The sequence below is a fragment of the Schistocerca nitens genome, chromosome 1, assembly GCF_023898315.1.
Source record: "Schistocerca nitens isolate TAMUIC-IGC-003100 chromosome 1, iqSchNite1.1, whole genome shotgun sequence".
NCBI classification, from domain to species: domain Eukaryota; kingdom Metazoa; phylum Arthropoda; class Insecta; order Orthoptera; family Acrididae; genus Schistocerca; species Schistocerca nitens.
The window spans coordinates 673,017,979-673,043,471 of record NC_064614.1 but is presented as its reverse complement, the minus strand read 5'-3'; the positions used below and the strand labels follow the sequence as shown (position 1 = coordinate 673,043,471).

Here is a 25,493-nt window from a genome sequence, read left to right as displayed (position 1 = left end):
TTATCTACCAGGTCATTAATTAATAATGTGGGCAGCAAGGATCCCAAAAAACATTCCTTGAGTATGCCTGAAGCTACTTCTACAACTGTTGATGATCCTCTATCCAGGATAACATGCTGCATCCTGTCTACCAAGAAATCCTCAGTCCTTTCACAAATTTTGTTTTATACCATACTCCATATGATTGTATTTTCATTAATAAATATTGGTGTAGTTCTGAACCGGATTCTTTTTAGAAGTTGAGAGGTACTTCATCTGTTTGATTTCCTAACTTTCAAATGCCACATGAGAAAAGTGCAAATTCAGTTTCACATGACTGATATTTTGGAAACCATGCTGATTAATATGGATGAGATCATTCTGTTAGAGATATCTCATTATATTTGATCTCAGAATATATTCTATGATTTTACAGCAGTTCAATGTCAACAATATTGAATAGACATTTTGTGGACCACTTCTGCTACACTTCTTGATGCAACCTGTTCTTTCTTCCTACTACTGGATACAGTTTCTTGTTACAGGGGGCTATGGTATATTATGGTTAAAAGAGCAGCCACAAATTCTGCATAGAATCTGATAAGGACTCCATTGGCCCCTGAGACTTTGCTAAATTTTACCAATTTCCGCTGTTTCCTAAGGCCACTGATAATATCTGCATCACTTATATCGACAATGGTGTGGGCCTAGAACTGGGGCAGTATTTGTAGCCACTAAGTCACTGTATACAAGAGGGGAAAGAGAAATGCCATCAAACTTCTGGTCAGTTTCACTTTTACAAGCATTCCCAAGAATTTTACAAAAACTAATATATACCATTAATCATCTGGGTACAAATAATATACTGTTGAAAGGACAGTTTGGGCTTTCCAAAGAGTGTTGATATTGAGAAGGCTACTTACATATTTAGTGAGAGTGCATGAAATTACTATAAGTTATGAGCTACCAGTTATTTCTGTGATCTGAGAAAGGCATTTGACTATGTCATTCACAACACCCTTATAAGTAAATTAAAATATTACAAAGTTGCAGGAAATTTTGTGAAATGATTCTCATCGGGAAATAAATGGTGTGAATAGGAAAGAGATCTAAGCTATGAATCTTCATCTGAACTGGAATTAATTATGTCTGATGTGCCATGATGTTCTATCTTAGATTCCTTTTCTTGAGTGTATCAATGACCTCTCAACAGTAGCATTAATGAATCATAAGATTGTTTTGTTTGTAGATGACACAAATATTTTGATAAATAGCTTATCAAATGCAGTTTTAGAAATAGCAATTGATGAAACTTTTATGGACATTAATAAAAGGCTTCAAGCCACTTAACTGTCACTAAACTTTGCAAAAACTTACTATAAACAATTTGATAGCTGACAGAGGTTTCTAATATGAAGAGAAGCAGATAGATGAGATTGAAACTGTTACAGTTTTGGATTGATGTATTTGTAAATTCATTTGGGAGAATCTTACAATAGAAATGCTGAGATTTCTGAACAAGTCTTTGTTTGCAATGCAAATATTGACAGACATAACTGATGTAGAAAGAAAAAAGTTGATACGCTTGGCTTACTTTCTTTTCATAATGTCATACTGTATCATATTTCAGGATAGCTCATGAAACAAGGCTAAAGTTTTTTGACCCAAAAGCATGTAATACAAATTATTGAAAGTAATGGATTTAAAAAAATCTACTCACTGAGCAGCAACAGGAGAATATACATGTAAATGTCTGGAATTTGCAACCTTTCAGAGCTCATGGCTCTGCTTTCTGGGAGAATCATTGAAGGGGAAAGAAGAGGGATGAAGGAAAAAGTCTGGTGAGGTCTAGGAAGTATGGAGAGTTCAGAAAAGCCACGTAGAACCTCATGTAAGGAGCCACCTAGAACCTCATGTAAGGAGAGACTTTCTGGATGGGATGCGAAGGAAAGACTGATTGTTGGGGCCTTGACTGAATGAGATTTGAAAACCTGAGAGCTTAAAGGTGGAAGATAGGGTAGTATGCAAGATAGATTACGGACAAAATATCATGCATGAGTTAACAAGAATGGGAAGCTAAGTGCATTGTATTTGGTAAGGTGGGGGTGGGGGGGGGAGGGAAAAAGAGACTGGTCAGAAAATAAAAGATATAGAATATTAAAAGGGAGTGTAGAAGTTACTGAGAAGAAATGCTGAGACCATAAAAATTAATGCAAATTCAGACCAGGCAGGTGGTAAGAACCAAGGATGTGTAGTAACACTACTTCCCATCTTCAGAGTTCTGAGAAACTGGTGTGTGAGGAAAGAATCCAGATGGTAAGTGTGGTGAAACAGGCACCTAGGTGCACTGTTTTGCCAGTTCCAGTGATGGTATAGTTGGTAGTAGGAGGGTGCGTAGTGCAAGTCTCACAGTGGGGACAGTCACAGGGATAGAAGCCATTCGATGGAGAAAAGGGTGCACAATTGTCTGACAAGGATATTGCAGAGACTGGGAGGGTGACAAAGGGCTATTCTAGGTGTGGTGGGCAAAATATCAGACAGAACAGACCTCATTTAATGGCACGATCTTAGGAAGTCATAGAGATGTCGAAGTAGCTGGTTAATACATTCTAGACCAGGATAATACTGAGTGACAAGAGGTGTACTCCTAAGTTGTTTTTTGGAGGGATCAGTAGTATCAGGACTGAATGGGGTGGCATGGGAAATCTGCTTTTGAACTAGGCTGGTGGGGTAATTCATCTAATGAAGGCTGATGTGAGACTGGTGGTATATTGATATAAGGAGTCCACATGTGAACAAATACATTTGCTTGAATACCAAGGCTGTATGGAAGGGAACGTTTGACATGGAAAGGGTGGCAAATGGCACAATGTAAGTACTGTTGTTTGTTAGTAGGTATCATGTAAACAGACATGTGTAGCAGACCCGTGGTGAGGATGAGGTCAACATCCTGGTTCCCATGGCTGTGCCTATGGCCTCTTTGTATGTCTGCCCTCAAAGGTATAGTTGTTGTTGGTAAGAATGAAGTTACTTAAGGTGAGCAGGATGGACATCATAGGTTTGGAATCAGGTGGATGCTGGTTGAGGAAATATTCAGCAGCAGACAGACCATGCACATAGAGGCTGTTGGTACAGAGCATCAATGGTGACAAGCAAAGTACAAGGTGGGAGTGGAACAGACACAGATTTCAAACAATCTACAAAATGGCTGGTATCTTTAATATAGAATGGAAGTAATTGTAGTACAGGTTGAAGGTGTTGATCAACTAAGGCAGATATATATCCAGTGGGTGCTCTGAAGCCAGCAACTAAGATCCACAAACCCAACCACCCTGGCTGTCCCATAACAGCAAAGCACCCACCAAATGAATATCAGCCTTAGTTGAGCAACACCTGCAACCTACATTACAAAGACATCCCTCCTATATTAAAGACACCAACCATTTCATAGATTGACTTAAGTCTGTGCCCATCCCACTCCCACTGCACACCTTGCTTGTCACTGTTGATGACACCTTCCTGTATACCTACATCACTATGTACATGGTTCGTCTGCTGCTGAACATTTCCTCAATAAGTGTCCCCCTGATTCCTGACCTATGTCATCTTTCCTGCTCTTTTTAATCAACTTTATACTTACCAACATCTACTTTATCTTTGAAGGCCAGACATACAAACAGATCAGAGGCACAGCCATGGGAACCAGGATGGCTCCTTCCTATGACAGCCTCTTCATAGGTCACCTGGAGGGGACTTTCCTGGGATCCACAAGCCTTTAGACCCTTTTTTGTTTAGATACATAGAGGACACTTTTGCCACATAGATTCATGGTGAGTCTGACCTGTTAAAATTCTTGTAATCTCTAAATACATTCTTCCAATTAAATGTAATTTGTCCCATTATGAATCCTGTGCTACTTTCCTTGATGTTGACCTCATCCTCAGTGAGGATCATCTATATACTCCTGTTAACACAAAAGCTACTAACAAACAATAGTGTTTACTTGTTAACAGGTGCCATGCTTTCCATGTCAAATGTTCCCTCCTGTACACCCTTGGCGTACAAGGCAAATGTATTTGTTCATATGTGGACTCTTTACTGGCATACACCATCAGTCTCCTCTCAGCCTTCGCTGGATGTAACTACCCCACTATGTAGTTCAGATTTCCTGGGCCATCACATCCAATCCTGGTACTGCAGATTTTTCCCCAAAAAAAAAAATAAATAAATAAAAAATAAATTAAAAAAATAAAAAAATAAACTAAACCAGCCTGGGTGTACACCTCTTATCAGTATTATCCTGTTCTTGAATGTATTAGGCAGCTATTTTGACAAGGCTATGGCTTCCTAAAATCATGCTATGAAATAAGGTCCATTCTGTCTGACATTTTACCCACCACATATAGAATAGCTTTTTATTGGCCTTCTGATTCAGCTATATTCTTGTCAGACCCTGTGCTGCTACTACAACCATTTCCATACCCATTGGCTCCTACCCCCGTGACTGTCCCCTCTGTAAGATTTGCCCTATGCAACCTTCTACCATCACCAGTACCATCACTGTAACTGGAAAAACTTATACATACTATCAAGGGAGATCCATCTATGAAGTACCAGCTGTTACATAAATATTGTTTGGCATTTTACATTGGCATGACTACCACCAAGCTATCAGTTAGAATGAATGGGCGTAGACAGGGGCTGTATATTTGCAACCCATCGTAACCTATTGCAAAGTGTGCTCTGTAACATGATAGTGGCAGAGCCTGTTTCACCACATATGCAATTCTGGATTCTTCCTCCACACACCAGTTTCTCATAATTCCGCAGTTGGGAAGTGGTGTTACAACATTTCTTATCACCCACCTGGCTTTAATGTACATTCATTTTTACAGTCTCAACATTTCATGTCAATAATTATTCCTCTCTCTACTGCCTATTAGTTTTCTATATCTTTTATTTTCTGACCTGTCAAATTTACCCCAACCCCCTCTTCTACCACATACAGTGCATCTAGATTTACACTCTTATTAACTCCTGCATTATGTTACTATGAACTAGCCAACACCACATAACAGGAATGCTGTGTAATACCTGATTGGTCAGCTTCATTGCAGTAATGCAATTCATTGTAAGTAAACATTGCAAATTGAGAAAATCTTTTCATTAAAGTAGATTGTAGAAGTACTAAACAAATGTTTTTTTTTTTTTAATTTCCTCCCCCCCTTCCCTTCCCCAATGTCAATAGCAGCATCAGCTGGATAAGACAGTTACCAAAAATGAGTAAATTTTGTTGCTTGTGTACTATCCCATATCTGAACATAATTCTCTACCCAATATTTTAAACAGCATCAATTAAGATGCATTAATTCTACAGTATATTCCATGCTGTTGTTGCACAAAAACATGGCACACGTTATGTACCTGTTGCAGAAGATGCCACACAGCTGACATCATCACCAGCATTCTAGCTGCTACCAACATTATGCTTGTTTCACAGTAGCCATCAGGTGTTGGCTGTCCAGTTTGCTGAATCAGCATTGCAGTAACCAGCACTATGTAACACCACTACTAACAACAACAGAACAACCCATCACAAATGGACTGGTCATATGTACCCAGCCAACCAGAAAATAATTGTTTGGTATCCACTGGGCAGCCACTCATTGACCACCTCTAATATGTCAAGGGCCATGAGACATAGGAGTCCAAGGATTGGTGCCACTTGTGCTGCCCCTACTCACAAACGGTAGCTATAATGCTGTGTGGCCTTGAGCAGTAGCTCTGACAGTGAGGATGCCACTTCCGCTACAAGTCGTGCCTGACGCAGAGCTGCATAAGATGCCATCAGCCTAGTATAGTAACCTGGGCCACATCCAGTTGCTGTACTGTTGCTTCCAATTACACTCACTGGCAACATTATGAATATCATGTCCCATTTTGACTACAAGAGTTCAACACAATTGCTGGGATTCAAGCTGAGTTGCTGCAGCCTTCATTCCCAGCATCTCATCTCTGAGATCATGGCAGATGTCAACACAGACAGTTAACCTTTAGTTTGGCTTACTCTCCTCCATATTCCCCTACTGATATGATAATCATGATACCGAAATGGACACTTTTGATCCTACACACTGAGTGAAGGGGAAGCTGTCACCCAATAGCGAAGTCAGTATCTTGTAATGTCTGCTATCAAGGATTCTTCAGTTGGCTGGAAAGAGCATCAGCAGGCCATCAAATGGGTTTGGCCACTGATGTCAAGCTGAAGACAAGTTCTGGCTGCTGGGTGGGTGCAAGACACTTTGCATCAAGCTGTGCTAAAGTCTTTACCTCACCTGCCCTGTACTTTCATGACCTGGCTGTTTGCTGGACTTCAATTACATTTGGAAAAGCTGTTGTATATATTACTTGTGAGCTGATTGTTCCTGGTCTATCATCATTATTCTCGTGGTGCATTCTACAACCTGGTCCAGACTGGAATTGTGAACTATCGAGTGATTACAATGTATCTATATTTTCTGTGAAAGAGAATGCTGCACTTTAGCTGGTGTGGCACCCTAGAACACTCTTGATAGCTACAGGAATGTGTTGTTGCTGTGTCCAATTTTATCAGATTTTTGCTTCGTGCTTGAACTTAGAGTTTTATCACTCCCAACAAAAAAAAGGTTATGTTGTCTGTGACACAGTTAATCCATTAATCAATGTGCCACATGTTACAATAATAGAAAATGAGCATTTTATTGGTACACTGAATACTCCAGGATATATGTTCCACTCTTTTCACAAAATCATTGTAGAAGAATTAAGTTGTAATGATAGAAATCACAAAATGCAGGCTCGTAACTTGTTATTGACACAAAATCATCAAAACGTTCTGTGTTGAGTGTCGTGGGCAGACAAAGATATCTTTCTCTGGAAATCAAGGCGAATAAGAGGAACTATCACTACAATGAAACACACCTTTGTGCATATACGTGATCTTTCATTTAGGAAAATGACTGATCAATGTTAATTACTTGGCATTTGCAGAGCCTGTATTGCCCATCTCTGGATGCTGTGTTTGTGTTTTTGTGTTTTTCTTGTGGAACCTATGCTTTCAGAATCATTGGAAAACATGCCTAAACCTGTGAATGAACATTAGTTATCAGCTGATAATTATGCTCCCATGGTGTGTGAAGGTGTTCTCAACCTGTGAATGAACATGAGTTATCAACGAATCATTACGCTTCCATAATGTGGGAAGGTGTACTCATTTTTAACTGCTGTGCAGCCTGGTAGGTGGGTGTGATGTGTATGTCTAGCCACTTAATCCTTCAAACCAAAAGCCACAGACTTTTTCTTCTGGGCCCATTTAGAATCTCAGTTGTCCTACAATTAAATGTGTTCTGAAAATGTAGATGCAGTTGAAGCACATGTTCGTACTTGATAGATTTATTTTCGAGCATATGGTAGACCACTACTATATTAAGTCAAGATATATCCTGACTCTATTTCCCTCTCTATTCACTTTATTGACATTTCACAATCATAGCCACATCAATAATCTATTTGATGATTCAGGTGGAGTTATGTGACAGCATGATCTATGACAGTGGTTGTCATGTGGCCAAAACAAGTATTCATGCGACCTGTGGTTCTCAGCTGTTTTTTTATAATAATATGCATCTAGCAGCTAACAGCTAACTCCAAAACAGTGAACTATAGTTAAGACCTACTTGAAGGTGTAGTTTTACTGCCCAGTAAAAAATAAAAATACTTACAGAGACAGTAATATTTTAAGAAATGCTTAATTTTAATTGATGTTGGTGTACTGGACCATGAACTAAGTAAAGTTGGCCACTTACCACTGCAGTGTAGGAATAAGTAGTGCAGCCACTGTGGGGTTAGAGGATGTGTGAAAGGGGGAATGTTTTATTGTTTGTCTTCCTATTCTGCCATCTCACAGCAGTGGCAGATACATATTGTGGGTGGGCACCCCCCCCCCCCCCCTTCCCTTGCGGGGCCACCTGCATTGCCACCTGCGCTGCCCACACAAGTCAGCCCCTGTTCATTTGTTTCTTTCGTTAGTCGACTCAACTGAATTGAGTTATCGAGTAGTTTTACTTTCCTATGTAGCACATGCATCCATGTCATCATATTTTATATGTTTCTGTCTGGCATATAGATAGCTAAAACATATTTATGAGAAAAGTCACAGCCATTCTAGTGATCTCGATACTTTCTTAAACTTTGCATGTGACTTGATTACTTTTTATTACAGTAAAAGTAAAGGTAGCTCAAGATATCTTAAGCGCCCCCTCCTTGAGGTTTTTCTGTATCCGCCACTGTCTCACAGGCATAAATGATGTGAACCGATCATTTGCTATGGCATAAATTTTGACTTGGGAGCAACATGGATTCATTAATGCACACTACAGAGAAGGTTATCTTCAAATGTAGTATGTATTTGTAGCAAGGAACGTTAAATTAATTAAGGCTGTTATAATACAACATGATGAGTAGAGGAAAACTGTCAATAGTTAATCATTTAACCATATGCTGACACAGACAACACGACAATACTTCATCAGGCAGTTGCAGTGTCACAATTATGGTTTTGCTGAGGGTGCCAGCAACCTGAAACTCAGAACAGTTGACATGAAGTGCACTGAATGGCGTTGACTTTTAATGATCAGTACTTGGGGCTGGCAGCCAACTTAACATGCCTTCACTATACCTAATGTATCAGGGGCTTATAACATACTAATTTATGTAGGTTATCGATTAATAACAAGACATATGTACATTGTAGCCCAAGATGCTGCCACACAATGACTGTATTGGTTCTTGACCAAAAACTTTGACAACCACTGATCTATGGGAATTTGGATGTGAGAAATAGTAGAGGTGTTGCCTTCCAATAAGTGAATACTTGCCCTCACTAGCCATAGACTGTAGACACTGTAGACTGTGCAGGTTGACTGTATGACCTTTACTCTGTTCTCAGATTATCAAATTGAAATCATTTTTTATATACACAAAACAAATTATTCTAGTTTCAGAAGTGATTACATGTGGTATTCACTGTTTTCCTTATCTGCACAACAATTGTAAAAGTATCTCATTATCTAGGTAGCATAGCAAATGAGATGTTTAACTTAAAAATTTGAAGAAAGATTGACCATTCCAAGCAAAGGCTTACTGAATAGTAACTCCATCCCACCCAGAAAATTATTTTTGTTACATGTTTTAGAATTTGATATTGAAACACTAAATTTAATAAACCTGTAAAACAAGCAATGGAAAATCTTGGATTGTACAGTAACAATTTAAAATAGGATAGATTGTCACTCATCACATAGAGGAGGCATTGAGCAGCAGACAGATACACTGAAGAAAGACCATTATCAAACGTAGAAAAGTCAGTTCTGTAATTGTAATACTTGTTTTAAAGCTTATGAAAAATGTTAGCCATTTTATTCCAAATCAGAGCTTTCATATTTACTTATATAACTTAGACAAGTTGGAAACTTTTTTTGCTTACAGAAGTCTTCTTCAACTATATAATATGGGAGAACTCCACCGGGCCAGTATTTATCTTCATCCAGAATAATATTTTTTATGTTATTGTCTTCAGCCATCATTATGTCACCTTCAAATAGGCCACTCATCTCCCAGACATTTACTTCATCATTTGGTGACCATGATGAAACTTTTGTTGCTGGAAAGGAGATCTGATGGTTAATGTCTCATCACATTAATAAAGCATTATTCAGTTTGCTTCAGCAAATACATTCTCAAACTATCTCTTACATGCAATGGGAGCCACTCTACAATGTTGACAAAGGTATGAGATCTACAGATTTGAACAATGATAGCATAAACTATGTCTCACCATGAAAGAAGGCTTGTTGAAAGAAGTGTTACTGAAGTTCAAAGGGACTTGTGCAGTGTTGTTACGAACATAGTTTATAATAAAAATTTCTAATTTGTTGTAACCAGACTCAAGTAAATCTGAGAGCAGGGTCATGAATGAAGTACAGTGCTTAGGACTGAAAGCACATTTAATATGTATGCTAACATACAGCCAAACAGTAGTAGGACAAATATGGAATCTAACTTCTCAAATCAGCAACTTAGAATCAGCTACAAAATCCAACAGTGAACATTTAGAAACAAATGTGAAAAATGAAATAACAGCCATCAATGACTGTCTGAAAACAGAAATTTCAGAGTTAAAAAATCAGTAAGTGGAAAGTATGCAAAATGTGAATTCCATATTAGAAGAAGCCAAGAACTAACATATAATTTTTTAGAAAATGATTTGGTCAAAATAAGTTCAAATCAAACATTAGAGGAAAAGGTTAACAATTTCAGTTCTAAAACATTGGAAAAAATAATTTAGTTAGATTCAAAAGTAAATGAAGTACATGACACTGCAACAAATGAAGTAAATTTATTAGAGAAAATGGTTAATGAAATTCAGGAAAATTTAGTAACAAAAGATCTATTTATGAATAGTGGCACTATTTCATCTAATGTATCTGTGAAGTGCTTTCTTTGTAATAACTTACATCCTGTTGATTTCTCGCAGCATTCTTTGTACTGGATATGTCAGATAATTTATAGATTGAATTTTTTGAGAAGTTTCTTGTAGGAGAGGTGCTGTCTTGGGCTAGTCAGCCTTTTGAACTGTGGGAAATCTTTAATGATTTTAAGAAAATTTTTTGAATAAGTTTTAATCAAGGTAGAATCAAGAGTGAATTCTTAAATGGACCCATTTTCAGAGGTATGAATGACAAATGAAGTATTTTTCTGGGAACCAGTTAAAGAAATTAGTACACTTAGAGAAACCCTTTGATGAAATGACTCAAACACATGCACTTAAAAGAAAGTTGCAGAAAAAGTACAGTGGGATCTAATTCATGGACCAGTTTCTTAAGTATGTAGACATTAGATAGGGTTAGGCAAAGAAATCTTTCACACAGCTCTGGTGATGAGAATCATCACAATGGGGGTTGTAATTCCGGCTGCAACAGGGAGAATTTTGGAGGAAGGGATAATGGGAACTTTGTAGAATGAAAATCAGGATGACAGGGTAAGAGGATATAATGGTAATGAGAGATGGTGGCTAGAAAAGAAATGACGATTACAGAAATGGAAAAAGCAATGGGGGACACAAAATGCAAACAGATTGAAGACAGGATAACAGTGGAATCCACCTGGAAAACTCACTATCACCCCAGTGAGAGTCCACAGTTTTTGGGTGAACAGATCAAATTATAATAGGACCTTTAATGTTTACTTTAAATCAAATAAGCAGAATAATTGTGTTAAACAGTGTCAGATCAAACATAGTGAGCATCAAATAAATCACATGAGTTTTGATAAAAAGTTTTGGGATACTATATGGAACAGTAATCCATTACAAAATAAGTGTGTTGAAAAACAAGTAGAAAATCCAATTTGGGTGTGGAGGCTACAAGCAATTTTTACAACTGTGCTGAAAGTGAGGTACATAATAATTACGAGGAGAGTATGCTTTCTTTTGTTAGATTTGCTGGTTCTATATGATTTGTACCTTTTCTTTCAACTAAGTTTGTGAGATATGTTGTTCTGCATTGGGGGATCTTTTGGAAAAGAGGATGACAATGATTTGTTAAATATTGGTACTGTGTCACAAGAAATGAAGGTGACGATGTTAAAAATATCATTTTAGAGGAGAAAAGAGTTCAGGATTCTGAGGGTGAGTACAGAATATTTATTCAATTCAATTCAATTTTTATTATCACATAACATGCCTTATACAATCAAAGATTGTGACATAGATGACTTGTCAGTTTTACACTACATATAATAATACTAAAAATAGGCAATAAACTAGTAATATATATGGTGTAACATCTTCAAAGAGGTATTTGAATTACAATTATAATGCATTGTTGCCATTCATGAAATCTTCTACACTATAGTAACATTTATCTTTCAGATATTTTTCCAGGTCTCTTTTGGTACCTTTTACATTTGGGTCATCCACATCTTTCCATACTTTATTTACAAATTTCATGCCCATATAGTATGGGGTTTTTTTCATATGATTTTAAACGGTGGGTAGGTTACTTATAGCTCATTCTATATCTAATATAATACTGATGCAAGAAGAAGTTGCCCTCAAAAAGTTGTGGGTTTCTTTTCGTGAAAGTGAGAGTTTCATAGATGTATATGCTTGGAATGCTCATTAGATCTAGTTTTACAAATAAAGGTTTACAATGTTGCTTTGGTTTTGCTCCCACCATTGCTCAGATGATTCTTTTTCGTAGTCTAAAAGCTCTAAGTAAATTTGTTTTTTCAGACCCCCAGAAAATTATACTATACCTAATGAATGAAACAAAATATGCATTATATACAGTTTTTCTTACAGCTAAATCAGTAATACTGTACAAGATATTCATAATATATACAAGGCTATTCAGTAGACCCAGTATGTTGGCCACATGGGGTGACTCCATAACAGGTTTTTATTGACTAATACGCCAAGGAATTTGACACAGTCTGCAGTCTCTAATTTTTTGTCCATATACCTTATTTCACTTATAGACTGTGCAGATTGTTTTGTGGTGAAATGAACAATTTCTGTTTTTGTAAAATTTAATGTCAAGTATTGTTTTTGACCCAACCTCCACTTCCCCAAGTGTTAGTTCAATATTATGAATTAGGTCTACCTCATTTTTACAACAGACTACAGCTGTTGAGTCATCTGCATAGAGGATAGTATCAGACTGGACCTGACATGGCATATCATTAATACACTCCTGGAAATTGAAATAAGAACACCGTGAATTCATTGTCCCAGGAAGGGGAAACTTTATTGACACATTCCTGGGGTCAGATACATCACATGATCACACTGACAGAACCACAGGCACATAGACACAGGCAACAGAGCATGCACAATGTCGGCACTAGTACAGTGTATATCCACCTTTTGCAGCAATGCAGGCTGCTATTCTCCCATGGAGACGATCGTAGAGATGCTGGATGTAGTCCTGTGGAATGGCTTGCCATGCCATTTCCACCTGGCGCCTCAGTTGGACCAGCGTTCGTGCTGGACGTGCAGACCGCGTGAGACGACGCTTCATCCAGTCCCAAACATGCTCAATGGGGGACAGATCCGGAGATCTTGCTGGCCAGGGTAGTTGACTTACACCTTCTAGAGCACGTTGGGTGGCACGGGATACATGCGGACGTGCATTGTCCTGTTGGAACAGCAAGTTCCCTTGCCCGTCTAGGAATGGTAGAATGATGGGTTCGATGACGGTTTGGATGTACCGTGCACTATTCAGTGTCCCCTCGACGATCACCAGTGGTGTACGGCCAGTGTAGGAGATCGGTCCCCACACCATGATGCCGGGTGTTGGCCCTGTGTGCCTCGGTCGTATGCAGTCCTGATTGTGGCGCTCACCTGCACGGCGCCAAACACGCATACGACCATCATTGGCACCAAGGCAGAAGCGACTCTCATCGCTGAAGACGACACGTCTCCATTCGTCCCTCCATTCACGCCTGTCGCGACACCACTGGGGGCGGGCTGCACGATGTTGGGGCGTGAGCGGAAGACGGCCTAACGGTGTGCGGGACCGTAGCCCAGCTTCATGGAGACGGTTGCGAATGGTCCTCGCCGATACCCCAGGAGCAACAGTGTCCCTAATTTGCTGGGAAGTGGCGGTGCTGTCCCCTACGGCACTGCGTAGGATCCTACGGTCTTGGCGTGCATCCGTGCATCGCTGCGGTCCGGTCCCAGGTCGACGGGCACGTGCACCTTCCGCCGACCACTGGCGACAACATCGATGTACTGTGGAGACCTCACGCCCCACGTGTTGAGCAATTCGGTGGTATGTCCACCCGGCCTCCCGCATGCCCACTATACGCCCTCGCTCAAAGTCCGTCAACTGCACATACGGTTCACGTCCACGCTGTCGCGGCATGCTACCAGTGTTAAAGACTGCGATGGAGCTCTGTATGCCACGGCAAACTGGCTGACACTGACGGCGGCGGTGCACAAATGCTGCGCAACTAGTGCCATTCAACGGCCAACACCACGGTTCCTGGTGTGTCCGCTGTGCCGTGCGTGTGATCATTGCTTGTACAGCCCTCTCGCAGTGTCCGGAGCAAGTATGGTGGGTCTGACACACCGGTGTCAATGTGTTCTTTTTTCCATTTCCAGGAGTGTATAATACAGTAAAAGTAGTGGCCCTAGTATTGAACCTTGTGGAACACCTAATTGAGTGTGTTTCCAGCCAGAGAGAAATTTCTTGCCAGCTAAGAGATTTGCCTTGAAAACCATAGTGTGCCAATTTTTGGAGAAGCAGGTCATGATTTACTGTGTCAAAGGCTTTGAACAGGTTACAAAAGATGCCTGACACACACATTCTATCATCAAGACATCTGCTGACTTTTGTGACTAATTCATTTATTGCATGGATTGTGCTGCGGCCTTTTCTGAAACCATATTGATTGCCTAAGATAATGCTGTTAGATGAATTGTGATTTTCAGTCTGATCACATGCAGCTCTTTCAAATATTTTTGAGAAAATTGGTAATAGTGAGATTGGCCTATAGTTGCCCAATTCATCTTGTTTGCCTTTTTTATGTATCGGCCAAACTTCTGCATATTTTAATCGATCTGGGAAACATCCCTCATCAAAAGAGTGGTTGATTATGAAAGAGAGTGGATATGCAATACTGTGACAGACTATTTTTATTATTTCAGTGGGGACCTCATCCCAGCCCGCAGAGTTTGAATTTTTTAGGGACATTATGATTTTGATGGCATCTTAGATGGAAACATGATAAAACTTAAAACATGGGCAATTGCTTACTGTCGTATTGGGCTTTGTTTTTGGTGATGAACAGTCACCAAATTCATTACAGTTTATGAAAAAGTCATTGAATGATTCACAAATGGCACTGGGTTCTGTAACAGCTCTACCATTTATCATTATTTTAGAAGGGCATTTTCTCTCTGCCTCACTGCCAACTTCGCTTCTTATAACAGACCAAACAGCTTTTGATTTGTTTTTTGCATTTGAAATGAAGTTATTATTCACACTACATTTTGCTAGTTTAACTATTTTGTCAAATGTTTTTTGTATGTGCTTACATACTTAAGAAATTGAGGGCTTCGATTTACTTTTGCCTCCATATGCAGTTTCCTCTTAGTAGCACTAGACACTCTAATTCCTTTTGTTACCCAGGATCTACATTTTTCGTACCTGGTCCTCACTGTTACAAAAGGGAAGCATTCATTGAATATTCCCAAGAATTCAGTTAAAAAGTTATTGTAATTGATAATAAAGATGGCGGCGTATATGAATGTAGTGGCAAATCGCTCCGTGAATATCGGTAAATTACCATCAGTGAATTGTATGCTATGTGCAAAAAAAGTGATAAAAGGTGTTAAAATATGTGTAGTGGCGCATAAATGGTATCATTCTTGTTGTTTCGTGGAAGCAAATCTCGGTCAACATAGGCCTACATGTGACTGTGGAACTGAGTGCAACGGTCTTGAAACTGCATTTGAAATGTGCAACGCTGGACTCGAAATAAGTGTGAGGGAAGAACTGCAAAGTGACTTAAATAAAGCTAGACAATATGCAGAAATGCTGAAAAGTTTGATCGACTATATGGACCTTCCCACAGATACGCAAACAGGCAAACGAGAGTGTGTATATACTAGGCCTAAGAAAATCTCTCGACCTGTCTTAAATACCAATGTTTTTCGTGTTCCACTAATGAATAAATACGATGTTCTAAGTGCAGACAGCTCAGAATCACGGACAAAAAATCTCAGTGTAACAGGTAACTGCTCGGAAAGATCTGTTGAACAAAAAAAGTGCCAGCAGAAACACGTTACCATCAAATACTATTAAACGAAAAAATCGTGTGAGAGCAACTTGTAATAAAACTGAGCACGAGACAAAAAAGGAAACAGAGAAGAAGAAGGAAGAAATATACATGTTATCGACGAGTCATGGCAAGGGACTGGCTACAATCATGTCTGATATGCAGTCCGAATATAAAGTGATTGGAATTTCGAAACCTGGTGCTCCTCTACGAGAAGTGCTGAAAAACTGTGAAAGTTCCGTGAAAAGCGACATCAACTGTGTCATAATCGGAGGGGGAAACGATGTCTGTAAAAATGAAAGCAGCCTTGCTGTAAGAACACTGAAAGAATCGCTAGGAAAAATTTCACAGGCGAAGGTATTTGTTGTAAACATTCCCTACAGACACGACTTAACGGAAGACTCGTGTGTAAACAAAGAAATCATCACGACAAATCGGAAATTCAGGAAGATTTGTAGCGGTTTTGTGCACACAACTTTCATTGAAGCAACGAGTTCAGTAAGAGAGCATTTTACTAGACATGGACTGCACAGAAACAACCTAGGCAAGAAAGTGCTGGCCAAAGAAATTCTCCAGGTGATAAAGACAGCAGGAGTGGGTGCCTATGTAAAAATAGCACTACCTGCAACAGGTTTTCTGCCAATGACAACAGAAAAGAAAAGTGCACCAACAGCATATGAGGAAGAAACATCTGCAGATACACCCTATGATGAAAAAATTACAACTGTGCAAACATGTAAAGCGTCACAGTCACCAGTGGCATTATCAGTAGCAGCAGTGGAAAAGGAAGTAACAGTAGCATCAACAGCAGAAGTTTCACCAGCAACAGTAACTATAGTGCCTCTAAAAGGAGAAATGAGAATTGCAGCAGGAGAAGCAGCATCAAGTGTTACGTGTAGACGGAAAACAGCACCTCCTGTCCGTCTAAATGATTTTTTAGTGGAAGGCAGCAAGATGAAGCAGCCCAGGAGATAAGTAGTGTAACAAATTTCACAACACCTCACCAAAACGTTCAATCTAAAATAAACAACAATTATGATCTTAAAATTTGCTATCTGAATATTCAAGGACTAATAGATAAAGAATTTATTGTAAACAGTTTTGGACTAGATAACAAATTTGATATTTTCTGTCTGAGTGAGCATTGGGTTACTGAGAGTGTACTTACAGTTGTCAAACTTGATAACTATAATGTAGCAAATAGTTACTGTAGAAAACTGCATATAAGAGGTGGTGTGGCAATGTATATTAATCAGTCATTCAGCTGCTCCATTGTTAAGTTGGACCTAGATTATTTATGTGAGGAACAGAACTTTGAAGCCACTGGTATAGTTATGGACAGTCTTAAGTTAGTAATAGTATCCCTTTACAGGTCACCTAAGGGTATCATCAATGTATTTCTAGAAAAATTGGACATGCTGTTAGATGTACTAAGAGGGACCAGATGGTTGCATTATGACATAGTAATTGGTGGAGATCTGAATGCAGATTTTGATATAACAACACATAAACGTACTGTGACTGAGTTGAAAAACCTTTTAAGACAGTGCAATTTGCACTCAATCAATAACAGGCCCACAAGAGATAAAGCATGTCTTGACAATATTTTTGTCAACTTTAAAACTACAGAAGAATCATGTGCTGTTACAGCGTTTCCATTTTCAGATCATGACTCTGTATCTTTAAACTATACAAGTAGGTTCTGTATTGATAATAGTAATATTCCTAAGCCTGTCCCAAAAGTTATAATCACCAGGCCTGTCACAGATGACAAAATTGTTCAGCTCTGTAAGTCCCTTGCTGAGAGAGACTGGTTCAACCAATGTCATGGTGACACAAGTTATAGTCTTAGTGCTGATTTGTCAGGGAAACTATTATTTGAGAGATTTTTTAAAACATTTCTGACACAATTTAATGACAATATCCCCATAAAGAAATGCAAATTAACTGACAAAGGCTTTACAAACAGACAAAATTCATGGTTCACTAACCAATTATCAAGTATGAAAAACCAAGTTATGGTGTTGCACAATATATGTAGCAATCAGAAAACAGAACATGCCAGATTAGCCTATATAAAATGCAGGAATGAGTATAAAAAAGCCATCGTGGAAGCCAAAAAAGCACATAATTTCAATACCATTGATAATTCCACAAATAAGTGCAAAGCTGCATGGAAATTAATAAATGGTGTTGCTAAAGATGTAAGAAGCAAAAAAATTAATTTAAGTCCCCAAAAATTCAATGATTTCTTTATTAAATCTGTTGAAAATGTAGGAAATACTATAATCAAACCTGATATCAATTCATCAGAGTTACTTTCTAAAAATGTTTGCAGAACACCAACAGACACAGGTACGTTTATGTTCGAGATCTCACCTAGTCACGTCCTAAGCATTGTAAAACGGATGAAATCTTCAGACATTGTAGATATATACGACATATCCTGTAATTTACTAAAGAAAGTAATAGATTATATTGTGTACCCCTTAACATTCTGTATAAATAAATGCATATCTGAAGGATATTTTCCCGAAGAACTCCAAGTGGCTAGGGTAATTCCAATATATAAAAAGGGAGATATGGACTCACCTTGCAGTTACAGACCAATCTCCCTAGTCCCAGCTTTTTCTAAAATACTGGAATGTGTAATTTACCAACAGCTATCTGTCTATTTTGAAAAATTAGGAATAATTAGTGAATTTCAGTATGGTTTTAGGAAAAAGTTGTCTACTGTGGATGCTATAGACTTTGTAGTCAAATACTTACATCAAGTGTTTGAGGATAAGGGCTATGCTCAACTCACATTTTGTGATCTAAGCAAAGCTTTTGACTGTGTAAAGCATAAGCCACTCCTAGAAAAACTGGAATTCTATGGCATTAGACATAACAGCCTTAAATTAATAAAATCATATCTTCAGAATCGTAAGCAAGTTGTTTGTGTAGGGAGAGAAATGTCGAGTATAGAGCAAGTCAAGGTAGGTGTTCCGCAGGGATCTGTGCTGGGCCCCTTTTTGTTCCTGATAATGATAAATGATCTGCCGTCATTTATCAAGTCCACCACTGTGTTGTATGCAGATGATACAACATTTCTTCATGCTAGTGAGGATTTCAATAGCCTTAAAACTTGTGCAGCAAAGACAATTGACCAAGCATCCTATTGGTTCAAGGCAAATGGATTCCTGCTGAATGAAAACAAAACACAGCAGATGGTCTGTAGTCTTAGAGACAAGCTTCTGTCAGATGATCCAAGTTATGTCAAATTTTTGGGGGTATACATTGATGATAAATTATCTTGGGATCAACATGTACAATATATTAGTGGTAAATTGTCTGGAGTTATTTACCTGTTAAGGCGACTTATGGATTGTGTTCCTGAAAAATATGTTAGAACATCCTATTTTTCATTCTTTCAGAGTATAATAACATATGGAATTATTTTGTGGGGGAACTCTAGCTGTGTACATGACATATTAATACTGCAAAAAAAAGCTATTAGGATAATTACTGGTTCTGCATATAAGGCACACTGTAAACCATTGTTCTGTGAACAGAAAATCATGACTGTTATAAACTTGTACATAAACTATGTTCTAATTTATACGAAGAAGAAATTACCAGAAACAAAAACCAGAGAAAATGTACACAGCCACAATACAAGAAGGAATAGGTGCCTCTATATTCCTTACCACAGGCTGTCAAAGTCACTCAACAGCTACGAAATCATGGGGTACAAATTATTTAATAAACTTCCTCAATCTGTTCAAGAATTACCTGAACAATTATTCAAACAAACAATTCATGACTGGCTAGTCCTCCACCCATTCTATGACATAAGAGAATTTATCAACTGTAATATAATACTATAATGTTAACAAGAAACCTGTTGTTTCTTTCAAACTATTAATTGTATTTTGGTATGTATATGACGTTGTCTATTGCTGCAATGGCCGAATGACAATAAAATTATTATTATTATTATTATTATTATTGTGGAAGTGTGTTTGCTGACTGTCAATTTGGTTTGGCTTATTTTTTTGGAAAATACTTCCACATTTTCTTGACTGAAATTCCTACACCTTTTTGTTGTGCAGACTGAATTTTGCTTCGGTAGTGATACAAATAGCACTTTATGGTCTGATACTCCTAAATCTAGAAGAAACTTTTCTTTTACATAATAATTATAACTACTTACAGTATTGTCAATACATGTTGTGGAGGTTGCTGTAATTCTTATATACTGATCAAAATTGAGATTTAGCCCATTTGTGGCTACCAGGTTCTTTAAGTGTGAAGAAAATTTGTCATCAGTCCTTACATCTATGTTGAAGTCAGCACATATAAGCACTTTCTTGTACAGTTTCTCACTTTTGAATTTATGTAGCAATGTATCAAACTTATCTAAAAACACAGAGCTTATATGGTACCCAGGGGTGTGATATATGCTGATACTTAATATGTTATACTCTTTAAGTTCTATACAACAACTTTCAAATGTACCTTCTTCATTCATATGGCTAAAATTCTGTCTGATATCATAGTCTACTGTGGAATGAACTAGTATGCAAGAGCCTCCATACCCATTGGTCCTGGTAGCCAGTTTATAACCTGTAAGTTTATTCAGGAGACTGATATGAGGGCGGTTCAGAAAGTAACCTCCGATTGGTCACAGTGCGGGTTGTGGGGGGAGTAGCGACGCCATCTGTGCGTTTACGCACTCAACAGGTCAGTCGGCATCAAGCCGTGGTCGAGTGAACGTCGTACCTGCACTAGTTTAGTTTTTGTGGCAGTTTGAAATGTGTGCTGCAATAGAAAACCCCGCCACATGTGAAGTGCGTGCTGTCATAAGGTTTTTTACAGCCAAAGGATATTCTGCAGAAGCTATTCATCGTGAGCTTTGTGCCGTGTACGGACCAAGAGTTATGAGTGAAGGAGTTGTCCGTGAATGGGTACGTTTATTTAAAAGTGGACGAGAAAACGTTCATGATGAAGAGAGGAGTGGTAGACCATCATTGGTGACTGACGAACTCGTTCAGACAGTTGATGCAAAAGTTCGTGAAAATCGACATTTCTCAATGTCGGAGTTGTCTACCGGTTTTCCACAGATTTCTAAGACTCTCTTGTACGAGATAGTGACAGCAAGATTGGGTTACCGTAAGTTCTGTGCACGATGGGTGCCCAAAATTCTTACCGACCACCACAAAACTCAAAGAATGGCCTCTGCATTAGACTTTCTGTCACGTTATGAGGACGAAGGAGAACCATTGTTAAACAGTATCGTGACCGGTGACGAAACCTGGATTAAGTACGTGAACCCTGAGACAAAAGAACAATCAAAGATGTGGGCACATTCAAATTCGCCTACCAAACCAAGAAAAGCCTCGCAAGATTTTTCTGCCAGAAAACTGATGGCAACGGTGTTTTGGGATGCCAAAGGGGTGCTGTTGGTTGAATTCATGGAACGTGGTACGACCATTAATCAAGACATGTACTGTGAAACAATAAAAAAGTTACGACGGGCTATACAGAACAAACGCCGTGGTATGCTGACTTCCGGTATCGTTTTTTTGCACGATAATGCCCGTCCTCACTCTGCTCGCAGAACAACGGCCCTTCTTGAGTCCTTCAAGTGGGACGTTATCAACCATCCACCTTACAGCCCAGACCTGGCGCCAAGTGATTATCACCTCTTCATGCATTTGAAGAAATGGCTCGGGTCACAGCGGTTTGATGACGACGAAGAGCTCAAAGATGCGGTCACAGGCTGGCTCCAGGCACAAGCGGGTGATTTTTATGCAGAAGGAATTTCAAAGCTTGTGAAGAGATATGATAAGTGCCTCAATCGCTATGGAGACTATGTAGAAAAATAGTGCAAAGATGTAGTTGTAAGATGTATATATTAAAATATTTTTATTTAACTTGGTGTATTTTTTTAAATCAACCGGAGGTTACTTTCTGAACGGCCCTCGTATTTTCAAATTTTAGCCAATGTTCATTAAGGCATATTACTTTCACAGATTGTTTCACACTTTCTAGCAAAATTTCTATATCATAAAACTTCCTGATCATTCCTTCAGACAGACCTCTGATGTTTAAGTGCATAATGAAATTACTACTGCATATATTATTAGGTAGAGGGTCTTTAAAACTAATTTGACTATAAAGTAATGGAACGTCCACCTGAGTGTTGACTGCTTGTTCTGGATTTGTTGTATTGGGCCAAATTCGGAAAGAATTGTCCCCTTTCATCAGTTTCTCTGTGTGTGAGCATTTGGATGATGAGTAGGTACAGTTTTCTTGACAGTAATTTCAATCTCTGCTGTATCTTCTGAGGCTGGTTCTGGCACTGTCTCATCTTCTGGACATGATGTTCCTGTTTGAGCTGGCGCTGTGGCTGTGACTGTGTGTGATTTTGAAATTGTTTTCCCGTTTTTCCATTTCCTTGGTCAAAACTGGTTGCATGGCAATTGGTTTTCTTGCAACATCGTCATCTTTTTGTATTAATTTATTGAAATAAATGACATTGAGGCTAAGTGATGATAATGTTTTTATTAGTGAATTCCATGAAAATAAAGAGAGTATTTTAAGTTATATCTGAAAATCAGTTGTTGGCAAGCCATGCTGTTCAATGCATAGTCACTGAAGAATGTTGTCGTAGAAATAGAGACATGTTGCGCCCTTTGAAATGTGTTAGTTTTGAAGGTGAAGGGGAGATTTTTATAATGTTTTTATAGGATCAGTTTGGAAATTATGATGACAGAGAATTATTTTGGAACCAATTAGCAAAGATTAGTAGAGCCTTATACCTAAGCAGGTGGAAGAAAGTGAAAATGTAACTGGGTGAAGAATGTACAACTAATAGTGTTTTGTTTTGTGTTCAGCCAATGCCTAAAATTCATACCAGTAATGATGATTCTGCCACTCTTGATAATTTAATGAAAACTGAAAGGGATGGTATTGAAGGATATTTTAAAGATGATGAAAATGATTTGTTATATGAAGTTTCTGAATGGAGGGAAGATGAAGGAGAATTAGTTTGTCCTAACATTAAAGTCAAAATAGATCAGTGGGACCATGAATGTTTAATAGATACAAGAAGACATATTTGTGGGATTTCAGAGAAATTTGAGGATAAAATCAGGAATGGGAAAGACTTTGTGGAAATGCCAATAATTAGAGTGAAAATAAGAGGAGTTACTGGGAGAAAAATAAATTAGTAAAAAATCAAGAGGAGAATGTTGCAATTGGTGTAGGTAAATACAGTGATCCTAGTTTTAAGAAGAATTTACAGGAAGAAAATTATAGAAAATAAAAACAGGAATGTAATAAATATTCAAGGTGTAGAAATTTAAGAAAAAATAAAGAACATTCATTGAAAATTAAGGTATGTGTTTCACAGAATTTCTGATTTTTTAAATTATAACTTTTCAGAAATCAAGCAAAACTTTTCTCAGATTTTGAAAATCATACTGCCTTAATTAAAAATTGAAAACCTGTTACTTGTAACTTAAACATATTAATATTTTGAGCTGTTTGTCTGTTACATAGTGAACTCCTAAATTGAATACACCATTTTGAAATAGACTGTGTAGTGATTCAAGAATTTCCGTGTAAATTCTAGAACCACTCAGCCTTCTACCATCTTGAACACACAATATTCTGGATATGAGTGTGGGATGGTAGAATCCTACCTACTGCACATCACATATTTGTGTGTGCAGGTTTAAAATCAGTTGCAGGAAGAAAGGAGAGTAGCGGTCGAACGACACCGACCAGTACCTGTCAGGCAATCCAATGTTTTAGTGAGTGTGTAAGGAAGAACCATGGAGTTATATACAGCTCTGTGCATTTTACATCATTGACTATTGTTATTAAAATAAGAATAATTGAAAAAGTCCTCTTGTGGACTCTTGACACAACCTTGTTAGAGGCAAAACCAGTCTTATGATTCATGTTAAGAAAGGTCATGGTATCCAAGCCAACTTTCTTTTAACTGTAACTCAACTTGTTTCTAATGTCCGACTGTACGAGAGACTTGCAGGAAGTTACATATTCATGTGGAAAGTGAGATTTTTATTGTGTATGGAGGTCAAATACATAATTAGTTGACGAAAAGTAAAGTTTGTATGTCTACTTATTTCATAAGTAGAAAGAGTCTAAAAATTCCTGTACATAGCATTATTTGATGGAGAAGAAGTGAAGAGGATTTCCAGCAACCGGATATTCAGTAAAGAAGAGTGGCTGTAAATTCCAAGTAAGTCACCTCGTAAAGAAGTGAAAGGGGGTTTGGGGGAATAAGCTGATATAATCCAGATCCACATTCACACTTTAAGTCATCAGAACATTAGAACATGGTGACCTGTGTGAAAGGACCAACAAAAAAGCAATTTTAAGTCAAAAATGAGAGAAGAAGCTGTTACATTTTGCAATAGCAACCAAACATAAAACGACAAGGAAATTACTCTGATAAATTTGAATACGTTCAGGTATCCAATGAAGCAAAATTTAAATGGAAAAATGGAGAAGAAATGAAAAATTCACAATGATGAAAATAGTAAAGAAGATTTCAATATATTTGTCTAAGAAGAAGTACACATAGAATGCTTCAACCAGGAAAATCCAGTGCGGGGAATATACAACTCTCACATTCATCATGGGGACGCAGATGCAGAAACCAACATACACCCAATGCCGCCAACACCAGTTGCTGTTCACGGGTGCTGACATTTCTCCACATCCACTCACCTGCACAAAGCAAATTCTACGTTGGGTGTTCGTGAAACAAAACTTGATTACTTTAGTACGAAGTGGTACAAGATACCGTTGAGTGAACGTTTCTTGTGTAATTACCATATTTAAAGTTAGTTTTAAATGCTTACAAGAGATAAGGCATATAAAAGTATAGAAAATATACAACAGGTTGGGGAAACTCAAGACCCCACTATGGCCATGAAAATTAGCAAAGAAGTGCCTGATTGGGCTGAGATGATAAATTTAATCAAAGCTGAGAGTCTTAAGTTAAACTCATTAAGTTCTCAATTAAATACCCAGAGTGAAGCTTTAAATGCACAGAGTGCGACTCTAAGTAAACAACTAGACTTAGTAAATTCTCAATTAAATGCTCAGAGTGAAACTCTAAATATTCAAATGACAAATTTAGGTTTGTTAAATGCCAAAGTCAACTATCAAAGCAAAGAATTTAGTAATCTATGTGAAGGCATGGGTGCTCTGAAGACTGAGTTCGATGCTATAAGTAATAAAGTAAAGAATTTAAAAGTAGATTCAAAGAACAAGATGGCAAATTCTTTGACCACTCATGTAAATCGTATGTTTACTGACCTTAGTCAGAAACAGAATGATACTTTTCAAGATTTATCGAAAATGTTAGAACTTGACATTGAGAACAAATGAATAATGCAGAATCAGAACTTATTGAAAAGTTAGGATCTTTTGAAAATGTGTACAATATTAAATATAATGATGTATGACAGGGAATCAATCCTTTGAAAGAGAGTGTAGATAAGCATAATGAAATAGTGCCAATCATTCAATCACAAATTACAGGTGTCAATATACGGGTAGATAATGTAGAAAGGAATTTCAAAGAGAAAATAGCTAACTCCGATATTATA

At 38.0% G+C, this 25,493-nt stretch overlaps 1 protein-coding gene across 1 annotated transcript in view; it reads right to left on the bottom strand.

Moving 5' to 3' along the window:
- The window catches only part of LOC126259248 (zinc metalloproteinase nas-14-like), a 131,961-nt gene that overhangs the window by 55,645 nt on the left and 50,823 nt on the right, over positions 1-25,493 (bottom strand). The window contains exon 3 of the mRNA XM_049955878.1: positions 9,503-9,679. Within this exon, the coding sequence (XP_049811835.1) occupies positions 9,503-9,679 (177 nt within the window). The remainder of the gene's footprint in view (positions 1-9,502; positions 9,680-25,493) is intronic.